Source organism: Xenia sp. Carnegie-2017, unplaced genomic scaffold, assembly GCF_021976095.1.
Source record: "Xenia sp. Carnegie-2017 unplaced genomic scaffold, XeniaSp_v1 HiC_scaffold_22, whole genome shotgun sequence".
NCBI classification, from domain to species: Eukaryota; Metazoa; Cnidaria; class Anthozoa; order Malacalcyonacea; family Xeniidae; genus Xenia; species Xenia sp. Carnegie-2017.
The window spans coordinates 614,618-626,319 of record NW_025813485.1 but is presented as its reverse complement, the minus strand read 5'-3'; the positions used below and the strand labels follow the sequence as shown (position 1 = coordinate 626,319).

The 11,702-nt window shown below is 30.7% G+C and overlaps 2 protein-coding genes across 2 annotated transcripts; both read right to left on the bottom strand.

The window, feature by feature from the left end:
• Positions 1-1,906: 1,906 nt before the first annotated feature.
• On the bottom strand, positions 1,907-5,934 carry LOC124446630 (thymidylate kinase-like). Its single transcript, XM_046997475.1, has 5 exons — positions 5,785-5,934; positions 4,087-4,195; positions 3,663-3,753; positions 2,523-2,711; positions 1,907-2,381 (listed from the first exon to the last, which is right to left on the bottom strand). The coding sequence occupies exons 1-5, from the start codon at positions 5,915-5,917 to the stop codon at positions 2,256-2,258; spliced, it is 648 nt and encodes a 215-aa protein (XP_046853431.1). The 5' UTR covers positions 5,918-5,934; the 3' UTR covers positions 1,907-2,255.
• Positions 5,935-6,093: 159 nt separating this feature from the next.
• Positions 6,094-11,459, bottom strand: LOC124446629 (probable dolichyl pyrophosphate Glc1Man9GlcNAc2 alpha-1,3-glucosyltransferase). Its single transcript, XM_046997474.1, has 13 exons — positions 11,368-11,459; positions 11,189-11,267; positions 10,910-11,103; positions 10,705-10,832; positions 10,207-10,274; positions 9,578-9,698; positions 9,139-9,260; positions 8,402-8,522; positions 8,119-8,258; positions 7,183-7,322; positions 7,018-7,115; positions 6,884-6,956; positions 6,094-6,460 (listed from the first exon to the last, which is right to left on the bottom strand). The coding sequence occupies exons 1-13, from the start codon at positions 11,451-11,453 to the stop codon at positions 6,232-6,234; spliced, it is 1,599 nt and encodes a 532-aa protein (XP_046853430.1). The 5' UTR covers positions 11,454-11,459; the 3' UTR covers positions 6,094-6,231.
• Between the last annotated feature and the right edge of the window lie 243 nt (positions 11,460-11,702).

Below are 11,702 nucleotides of genomic sequence, written 5' to 3'. Positions count from 1 at the left end.
AAGCATGCCTATACAGGACTGAACATATACTTCTTGAGCTCATGTGTGCACCACAAAACAAAACATATTTTAAACCTCAATTTACAAAAGACTAAATTTGAAGTCTTATTTTACACTGTTATACGATACAAGCACTAAAATATAGCTAAAGCAGCTGAAGAACTGACGAGAATTTTTACAGTATTTTTATAATGATCGACTGGTTGTTTAAGATAAACCATGTTTCAAACATCAAACAATTCATTTCTTGTATAGTTGTATGCAGTTAAAATAATTAAAACTTTATCGTGACCTGTTCGAAAGTGTTTGTCAATTTTGAATTGTCTTCATATTTGATAGTAAAATATTTGAATGTTCGAGACTTGAAAAGTGATATTGCAAATGTACAGTGATATTAAGCATTTCTCAGTCAGGTTTTTATACAGGATTTCTATTCATGTAATTAAAAAACCATTTGAAAAACAAGGAAAAATAATATTGAAAGCATCGTTCTTTCTAGACCATCTGTATTCAACTACAGTTTCTCTTGCAATGTTTCTTATCTGTCATCACATTCGTATCAAACGATTGCCGAGTTGTCTCATCAGCCGACTTTTTTATTTCATTCATACCGAATCATGTAAAACACGATGTTTAAATATATATATATATATATAAGGTAATTTAGTCGATATTAAAATTCAACAATCCACTAAATTAAGATAAGAAATATATAAAATGCTTAAATATACCCGACATAGTTAATTTTAAGGAAAAAACAACCAGTAATTTAAACCGTATACAGCGTGTACAGCTACATATGATAATTCATTTAAGACGTTAATGCGACGCCAAAAAATAGATGACATTACATCCTTTCAAACAGTTGTCGGTTTTACTTTGTGTCCATTTAAGATTGCCGATATACCATTTGACAAACTTTTAATTTTATATTTCATGTAATGTAAGTATGTAATCACCCCAGCCATTTGTGAAAACATTCTTAAATGTATTACAATTTGAAAATTATTTTACATAAATAAAATAAAGTATAAATTCATGCAGTCTGCTTGTTACATTCAAAATGTCGCCTTTGTCATCATATGTTGTTGAATGTGTATTTTCATTAGCGGATGTAAAAATGTTATTGCAATTTTTGAGTGAGAACAAGCTATAAAAGAGGATTATGTCCAGTAAAATCTTGACCCACAGCAGGTGAGAGGGTTAAAATTTAAAAAAAGACTGTTTACATTTACAACAAGTAAAACATTTATCACTCGTTCAAACAATGTTCCTACAGCAAGGCACCTAATTTGGCAAGAAACAAAAACATGCTTTTCACAGTAAAACAAGAAGTTATCAGTATATCAACAGTCTGTATTCAACTGACTGACGAAACCTCCTATACAATCAAATTTGAAAACAGAATAATTTGTTGTACATTCGTGAACGCAAGTAGTCATAAAGATTTTAATTCAAGTCTACTGAAGTCTGTAAGCTTGTGGTACAGTGATTCACAATGAACTTTAAATTAGGTTTTGTTCACAGATTTAGCTGAAGTCAAAGGCACAGTTATCTTCGAGTCATCTCGACAATTTTATTGTAAATGAATCCCTGAATACCAGCTTTACTATTGACATAAATTTACATAACTATACACTTCATATAGCAAATATTAAAAAAAACTTACACGAATATGAGAAATTTCTCGACTGTGATTGGTTTCAGTGTATTTTATTTGTAAGTTCATCGTAAACACTATGACCTAAATCGCTTAAAAGCAGTAAAATCTAAACAAACTTGCAGTCTTTAAAAAACTCACTCGTTCATGTTTATCCGGAATTGCTCTTGAAACTATTCAACTAACCAATTTAAAATGAATTATCGTTATGAAGTGAAGTGAATGCAAGTATTGCAGGTCACAATATAGCAAAACAAACAAAAATTTTATTTATTGCACTACCGTAAATATAGTAATTTTAACAACTTAAATTCAAGGTCGATAATTACTTAATATAATAACTAAATCGAAGCAAAATTCATCGTGGTTACTAGCTACTAAGGAACTATAATTGATCTGGTCATGTTAGCATGTGAAAAAGTTCGAGATATTTTAAACATAATCAATAGAAAAGAAAGTGGTTGTCGTGAAAATGGGGTACGTAGAATAAAAGCTATTTTTAGTAATCTATTGTAACAATTCCTTGTTATATCCACAGGAAAAACAACTTAAACACCTTTTTCATTGTGTTCAATCAACTTCCTAATTCAAAAAATTAAAAGTCAGTGTTTAAAGGCCACAAAGTTTGTAGTTTTTTATCTGTTGTATTATTCATGACGTCTTCAACAATTTCCCGTATCTCATCCTGAAGATCGTCAATAGACTGTGAAGCATTTAAAATCTAAACAAGAAAACAGAAAATGTTATTCAGAGATGTCTCATTAATCAGTGCCATTAAACACACAACGTGATGTAAACCATATGAAAAAAACATATTGTGTAGAATATAATATATATACGAAGAAAAAATCATAGAAAAAACCTTCCAGTTTTGTTCCTTTAATCTTGAATAAACATCAGAAACTTTTCGTTGAAATTCTAAGTTTTCGTATCTTTCATCACCATACTTTCCTCGCTTTGCTGCTTCTTCAAGAGGCAAATCAAGAAATAAAACTACATCTGGGGCGATTAAACCACTATCCGCCATCTTGCACCATTCAAGATTAAAATGCTAAATAGTCATAGTAATGTTGCTTTAATTGATCAGTTGCATGAATAAATCTATATTCGTTATTGCAAAACTTTTATATAATTTTGATACAATTTTAATAATCCTGATACATTGTTAATGCCAATGTGTAATGTAAATGCTTTTGATGTGATAGTAATGTGTAAAATGTAACAACAATGTTGATTATTTACCATCTGTAATTTACCAGTGTATGACCAATATAATATCTACGTTATAATCTGCACAAGTCAATGTCATATTCCATAAACTTAACATGTTGTAATTGTTTCAAAATTTCATGTTGCACACTTAACGCGTTGCAAAAGCTACCTTTTCAATATGTTGTATTATTTATATGCAACAAACTTTACTTTACTATGTAAACATTATATGTTTTAAACGTAAACTGTTATACATGTTTTATAAATAATACTACATAACCCATTTTATGTTTCATAAATTGTACTTGTAATTTATTTTATACAAAAGGATTATTTCATATACACAACAAACTGAGATGAGTCAAATGACAAGTATAATCTATGATTCCTAATTAAAATAATGATTGACAGAGTACGTGATCCAATTTTACGAAAAGCTTGAGCATTTGCGTCAAAACAGGATTGAAGAATGTAAATGATTTACCGACATGTGACATGATCAGTAAAAAAATATCACTAAAATTATTTCCTAATTCAATAAAATGATAATCCGTATGTTATTTACTATTCTAAAATATAAAATCGGCTATTGATCAAAATTTTTTCATCCATATACGTATTTTGCTTCATACAAATAGCAATTCTCAATCTCTCTTCGACAGGATTTGTTATTCTTAAAACATTTTGCTTAAATGTATCCTTCTTTTTTTGACATACGACAGCTTTAGACAACCAACTATTATAAATGGCGATGAAAGAAAATAATCTGATACATAAAGTTTGACCTTACGTGTTTTGCGGTCGTGAAAGCCACTCCTGAATAAGCATATCTATCAACAATGAGAGTAATTCCTTCTTCAAGCAATGCTTTCATTTTCGACCTAAAATAATGAAAGATAACACTGTAGCAAAGTAACTATAATCTTCAGCAAAAATTCAACTACAACGTATCATAGCCTAGTTTCATCCATACAGAGCCGCGAGAATGGCGAAAATATCGTTTCAACGTGAAAGTAAATCATAAAATTTGTGGCAACAAAAAAAATTCAATGTAATATATCAAAAAATATATATAAATAATCTAAACTTTTTAAATTTTTCATTCCATCACTACATTAACTTACGTTCTTACTCAAACATTAGTTTTCAAAAACTTTAAATTAAATTTTTTAAAGCGTCCTGTCTAAGTACCACAAAGCCTTGCATGCACTTACCTCATTTCCCAACGGTTGGCTGAAAACATCAAATGTACAGCATGATCATCAAGATCTGATTTTCGTTGAAGATAGGAGTCAATGGTTTTTCCAATATCGGTGCTTCTGTCTGGATTGAAATTTTAGATAAATTACAAAAGATTGAAAAGAGAGAGTTTGTGTCGTACTAAATTGTGGTCAACAATATTTGAAGTTGTAATCAATTGCCTATGCATGCAGTGTATTCTAGGCATTCAGTCAGCGATGCAATTGTTGATTTGCAAACTCAACGTAATTTTATTTTAACATCTTGGAAACCAGTTTTTTACTGTCCTTTGTCTTATTAGTGATCAAATCACATTGCCTCTAGTCTAGTGGAAAATTAAAGCAACAATGTGCAAGTTGTGTTGTTGAGAAAAAAACAATTGAATGTTCATAAATGCAACAGTACTTGGTGTAGTGTACAGGTCACAATACATCAATAATCGTAATAAAATATTTACTATTTTATGTACATTTATAACACTCGATTTACTTTTGTAAAATTTCATCAATTATTTGTATCAGTTGTAATGAAAATACAAATTCTACAGCACATGACATTTCTATGAAAACTGAAATAAATTGCATACCAAAAACTACTTTGAAAGAACAAAATAATTGCACCACCATTGAAATTTAGAAAGCTAAATCTCAATAGTGGTGTAAATATGTTTCTTTAAAGTTCACCTTATCAACCATTAATTTCCTTTATTTCATACAGAGCTGCCCAAATGAACAGATTTGTCACACAGTGAACAAATTCAGATGACTTATACTCAAGTTGTAAATCACAATTATTGACTAAAAACATTTTGTTAAAACTTACACTTATTCTTGGATAACCAGTCTCAAAATTATTTTAGGAATAATTTTAGGAATAGCATATAGTAATTCTAAAACTTGTTAATAATTATTTTTGCAACATAATTTAATTCTTTCCTGTTTCTTGAAAATATTGAAATTCAAGACAACATTTTAGCAAAGCTGAGAAGAGAACTATTTCAAGAGCCTTTGTTAGCCCTGTTTTTTAAAAAAACAAATTTAAATTTGTAATTAAATCTTCTGCTTGCAAAATAATGTCCCTGTTTCCTGCGACATCTTAATTTTAAACATTGACAACTGAATGTTATGTGTGCAACATGTCTGGAAAGTCAAAATAAATAATATTGTCTTCATTCTAGTTTTGTTTTCAAATTGAGGACTCTGTTATTGGTTGAGGCCCAGGACAAATCCCCTCACCAGTGGGTTCACCTGTCCCGAATACAGATTTGACATTGTCCTGAAGATATTAAACAAAAATTAGACCAGCTAAAACTAATGTCCTGTCAGTCAAAAGAAAATCCAAATTTATTGATACGGGGCTATTAAAGGCAATAAGATGCCAGTGTTTATAAATTTCTAATAATACTGAGTATGATTAAAAATCGCATGTCGTCATTGTGTAGTTAAAATTGATAAAGACATCCACAAATACAAATTCACACTTAAACAACAAATTTTCGTTAATAGGATTATTAGACAGATTATACAGACAAACTACATACTACCTATCGATTTTTAAGTCAAATGTAACTGGAAGAACGTTAAGGCTTATTTTCTGGTGTATCCATATTCATAATGGACAGTTATTCAGAATTTACCTCATCATTAAGATCTCAAAATTGATAATTCACTAACCAGGAAATCTAAATAATTGTACTCTTCTTCCCAATGACTGTAAATAATCTACAAGTTTTAAACTCTGAGTTGACTTTCCACAGCGATCGCAACCCTCAAACACAATCATCGCTCCACGCGATAAAGCGGACATTTTGCTTCCGAGTTGAAATGAACCTGCCCCCCCCCGGCTATAGAATGACCAGAAGCCTGTCCTCTGAATAATTTTGTTAAAATCTTCTATTCCACATTTGAAAATTAATTCTTGGCCTGAAAATAATAATCTCAATGATTAATCTAACCCTGTCCAAATAAATCCAAAAGAGAAGATAGGAGCCAGCTGAAACTGAGCATCTCAGCCAAAATATTCAACTTATTATTTTTTTATTGGTAATACATTTTAGTGTCATTGTCAATAGAATCAGACAGGTACTTTGACGAAGTTGTGGTAAATTTCGACATTAGTTTTCAGTCCATAGCTACTTTGGACTGTTCCATAAAAGTAGAAAAATAAAATAAAATCCAAGACCAGAGAATTCCAACAGCACAATAGACAGATGTCAGCAATAATGGAAGAAATTCAAGTTTTTTTGTATATTGCAAAGCGTTGTGAATTAACAAATTATAAATTTCTAACAGAACAAATCCAAGAAGATAGAATTTTTCAAACCACTTGAGAAGATGCTGACTTTTGTCACTATTAATCGAGCAGAAAAATCAATAAATAAATTGTTAATGCAAGTGGCACTATCAAAAATTAGATTAAAAAAAATAGAAGTTTATGATCTGAAAAGGTTTTTAAATAATAGGGATGAATATAGCAGACAAAATAAAATTGAACGGTTGCAAATCACACACACAAAACTATCATCATGAAAAAGGAAGAATTAGTAAGATCATTATTCATTATTAGGAAATGTACATAATAATCTTATAGCGATCTTATAGTAAACGACTCTCTACATATAAAAACACGAAGTAAAGACACATTATAACTAAAAAATTTTTCGTAAAACATTAAAGTCAAAAATTATTATCATTAAGTGAAAAAATATTACAAAACGTAAATATGTATACGTTAATGGAACAATTGAAAAACTGACTAATTTTAACCACCTACCTATGTATTCTCGATTGAGACCAAAACAAAAACAGCATGTACATCAACATCAAAATCACTTTAATCGGTGTTTCTGGCAAAAAGAAAGAAACTGTCGAAAAATTATGTCGTAATTGTCAAGCAAAGTTGCTTACCGTTCGGTTGGAACAACAATGGAAATAAAGAAAAACTTCCTGATACTGATAGAATTATATATATACGAGAAAAGAGTTTACTTTCAAACGACAGCAGACTAAAAAAAGGAAAACAGTTTTAAATGAACAATTATATGAAACAACAAATATCAAGGTTTTTTATACCTAAAAGGTATAGTTATCAAAAGAACAGCTTTCTCGTGAACATGCCAACCAAACAGAAAGGAACCATATGCACACAATATTAAGGCTTTCAAAAATTGTCTTGTCTTGTTTGCCTTTATCCACAGCTGCATAAGACAAGGCTGTAAAATCAGATAAGAAACCAATGAAGTTATTCTCGTCTTATCCACTCATCAAAATGACCAACACTAATAAATTCATTACAAAATAACGTCTTCGTTATCCACTCATCAAAATGACCAACACTAATAAATTCATTACAAATAACGAATGAAACCAATAAATTCATTACAAAATAACGTCTTATCCACTCATCAAAATGACCAACACTAATAAATTCATTACAAAATAACGTCTTCGTTATCCACCTTCCAAATGACTTACATAAATGACGAATCACTCCATAAAAAACAAAGTCAGATTTATCCATTCACCAACATGATTTACTCTACATTCATCAACAAAAAACGTCTTTCTTACCCACTCACCAACATGACCAACATGAATAAATCCTTACATTCATCACAAAACAACTTCTACCTCACATCATACAATAGCACAAAAACGAGGGCAAATAACAAACAACAAAAAATCAAATAGCATAAACAATATAACAATCAATACGTTTAAAATATTTAGTCCGTTATGAGGACTTTTCTAGTCCGTTTACAGCGAGTCATTTATTCACTCGCAAACTTCTCACACTCGAGAGTGACTCGCAACTACATCGCAAGTCACTCGCTCAATCGCAACTCGTCCCTCTCGAGTGACTCGCCCACTCGCCATTCGATACTCTCGAGTCAAGTTATGTTACTCGAGGTCGGTACTATAAGTCTGCATGGTGAGTGAGTGAGATTCAAACGTTCAGACGGCAAAAAAGTGTAAAGTCAAAAGACTGATAAAAACACATCAACGTACCATAATAAACATTCCTGTTAGTATTAAAGTTGCTAAAGGAGATACCGAAGGTAACACAGTATGTTTGTAATTACCCACAAGACCTCCAGTCATTACAGCTGATTGGATGTTCTTGGAATCAATAACACCCATCCTTCGCCCTTAAAACAAAAATAATCAAATATAGGGTAAAAGAAACAAATAAAGTGAAAAAAAAGCAGTTTAAATATCCTCACATATTAACAAATAAAACCAAATAAATACTCAAACAAATTAAAAATTTATTTTTGAATACATAAAATACCTATGATAGCAAGAGCTTTGTCTAATGCGTTATACAACGCCCAAAAGTTGGGCGCCCAGTACGCATGACACAAACCACGTTTGAACGGAAATAAACGATTAAGAACTTGTTTCGATTGACCCTAAAAAAATAGAATCCAACTTTACGTGAGAGCAAAATTTCACGACAACTATATTATTGATAATAAAATACATACATATATACGTAATCTGTGAGTGTATGACAAGAAAATTTATAAATTAAATAGTTTAGCCAATCTCTCTTAATCATAGACTTATCATCTTTATTATCTGATAGCAATAAAAAATAATCTTCACTTAACAGATTAGAGACTCGTTAGTCATATTTTCCAGCATACAGCACTAGATAGTAAATAGTTAAAAAAATGACGCATAATAAAACAGACTTTGTCGTGGTGACAACTTAAAATATTGTCATAATTTCGTAAAAGCACTATTGCCAATGCACATTTAATATAAACGACAAGTTTTTTGAAAATAGACATGTTTCGACATCTCATGATGCCATCTTCACTCATACTGAAGATGGTATCATGAGATGTCGAAACATGTTTATTTTCAAAAAACTTGTCGTTCATATTAAATGTGCATTAAAATATTGCCTTGAAAAATGCAATTGCCAGGGTGAATGGTAATTATATTTTTGCCATATGATTTATTTAAACTTTTAAACTTAGTCAAATATATTAAACCCTATCAAGTAAAAGAATCAATTACCATCACAATGAAAGGCCCAAACGATAGAGAAAAAACAAAAACGACTAGACACCCAAGCTTCGTGAATTGTAAAGGCAAAAACTCCCAAATATCGAGTCCTGGGAAAACAGACTTTGTTGAACCTTAAAAAGATATTGTACAAGTTTATATACGTGCTTTTAACAGTCCGGAAAATCTGAGGAAAGATCTTGCATAATTCGGTACGGTAACATGGATAGTCAACTAGTTATTGCGCCCCTCCTTTCAATTCACGTATCTATTTGGTTTTCATTTTTCTACAAGAAGAATCCTTTGGCTGATTGGGAGAGAGGAGGAGGAAGCTCCTGTCTTTAATTCAAACAAAGAACTTGAGTAATTCTACTAACATGATTGATGATTATGAACGATAAAAATTATACCCAACATAATTAGTAATGTCAAAAATGAACAAGCCAAATACCTTTCTGCTTGAAACAATAACGTTTCAACAAATACACAAAATAAACTGGAGCTATATATAGAAAGATGTGTTTGAAGTTGAGAAGAACTGAAAACCAAAATGCAGACCACAAAAATTCTTCCTACATAATAAAAATATCGATGAACATAAAAAAATTAACTAGGACTGACTATAATTATTTCTTATTTGATAAAAGTATAAATAGCTAAAAAACCTTCTTTGAACAAAGTTCATTACAATTGCTCTTGGCAAATAAAAATACAAAGCCAGAGATCGCAGACGAGAAAAACGTATGTCTACATTAATGTACTTGCACATAACTGACAGACTCTATACATCAAATAATGAGAGCCAGCTATTTCTCCATCTATTTTTAGTGGTTCATCATTCTCTTTATCAAAAAATACTACAATCTCAACAAGGAGAAGACATTCCAAAAATTTGATGGGTTTACGTTCTGGGTCTGACTTTTTATAAAAATTCACAAAGAAAATGGGGGGGGGATACATCACATTTTGTAACCACATCAATCACAAAGGCATAAAGTTGAGTGACGACATTTGAACCATTAAGTAAGTTCATGTGGCCAAATTATTTGCAAATGTTAGCTGTAATTATGAAAAACACACCTCGAGCATTCTAGTTATAGATAATAGAAGAATTCCAAATAAAAAGCCATTATACTGAAAGTGAATATCTAAGAGATAAATGAAGGAAAGACAAAAATAATTACATTTACAATAACACTATCTAGACAATTTAGATGAATAAAAACTAGTGATAAAGAATAACTATTTGTGAAACATGTTTTGACTAAATATGATAAGAAAAGATCTCAAAACTCTTTAAACATTCAAAACTATTGAATTATGAGTAGTGTAGAATACTTAAATGTTGGTTATGAGTGGTCAAATTACATGCTAGAACTTAACATTTACATATTGCAATAAAATAACGATGTTCGAAGTAAGCTGTGGATAACACAAAGAAATAAAATAGTCAGGGCATAAAGACAGGTGTGAACTAACAAACAATCTGTCATATCATTGTATTTAATGGTGCTTTTGAAAGCATGCTTTTGGGTTTTTACATTAATAAATATTCAACAATGATTTTTTGAAGGATACGATCCACTACTATCAATCCAAAGTTCAACAAAATAAAAATGCTAATAAATTTAGCTTTATTTTTGACCACATAAATTGATGATTGATATTGATTTAAACAATTTTCATTGGTGATATGACAATAATATCTATAAAATGGATGAAAACAATTTTGATGAAAGGATTATATACTTTAAAATATTGTCAATAAGAATAAGAAACATACTTGTACATGGCATAAACCAACATCATATCTGCTACAATAACGCTCGTACGTTGAAAAACCACAGTTTGAATGCTGGCATATTCCAAACTTTTAATCTTAGTCATTTCAGCATCTGCAAGTGTAGCAACTTGCGAAAGAAGAAATTCAAACCAAGCAAAGAACGGAGGGTAGTCAAGAGTCCATTGGCATGTCGCCTGGAACAGTAAAGTTCCATAATGACGGCAACTTAGATAAAGTTATGACTATAAGCCAGTATAGGTATTTGAAATCTGCACTTGCCTCATAATACCATTTTGATATTGGTAAGCTGTTAGTAATAGCAAGCCAGTTTCGGTGAACTTCAAAGTCAGATGAACGACTAAAATTTAGGAAAGTATAATTCATTGTAGGTTTTAGATAAAAAAATACTTGATACATATTTCTTTATACAAAGAATTTTTCAAAGCAGATTTGCTTACTATGTTTGTAAGAGGAAAAGCTTCAGACAACTTGAAAAAACAACAAGTTTTCCAAAAAACCATTCATCTGCTACTTCGTCGGCCATTTTGCATTCCTGTGACGTCACATCTTGGCGATTATATTGTAATTTACCATGGCCATGGATTATCCCAGTTTATTTTCCACGAAACTTTTCAAAAGATTGCTTACGTCTCTAACTAACGTAATTATTTTGATGATAAAATTTGAGGAGCATGAAAGTGTCATTTATCTCCTACATCATAGCGCTTGGGCATCTAACTTTTTTAACTCTTTCTTCAATGTGCATGGGTAGCAGTACTTCGATTCTCGAGAA

Bases quoted from the DNA above. Each gene is read 5' to 3' on its own strand.
- LOC124446630 (XM_046997475.1), bottom strand. From the start codon at position 5,917: ATGTCCGCTTTATCGCGTGGAGCGATGATTGTGTTTGAGGGTTGCGAT. The intron at 4,196-5,784 runs GTTAGTGAATTA...ATTTCAATCCAG, and splicing joins ACAATTATTTAGATTTCCTG to ACAGAAGCACCGATATTGGA. The intron at 2,712-3,662 runs GTAAGGTCAAAC...ATGACTATTTAG, and splicing joins CTTTCACGACCGCAAAACAC to CATTTTAATCTTGAATGGTG.
- LOC124446629 (XM_046997474.1), bottom strand. From the start codon at position 11,453: ATGGCCGACGAAGTAGCAGATGAATGGTTTTTTGGAAAACTTGTTGTT. The intron at 8,523-9,138 runs GTAATTGATTCT...CTATTTTTTTAG, and splicing joins TTGGGCCTTTCATTGTGATG to GGTCAATCGAAACAAGTTCT. The intron at 8,259-8,401 runs GTATTTTATGTA...TTTTGTTTTAAG, and splicing joins CAAAGCTCTTGCTATCATAG to GGCGAAGGATGGGTGTTATT.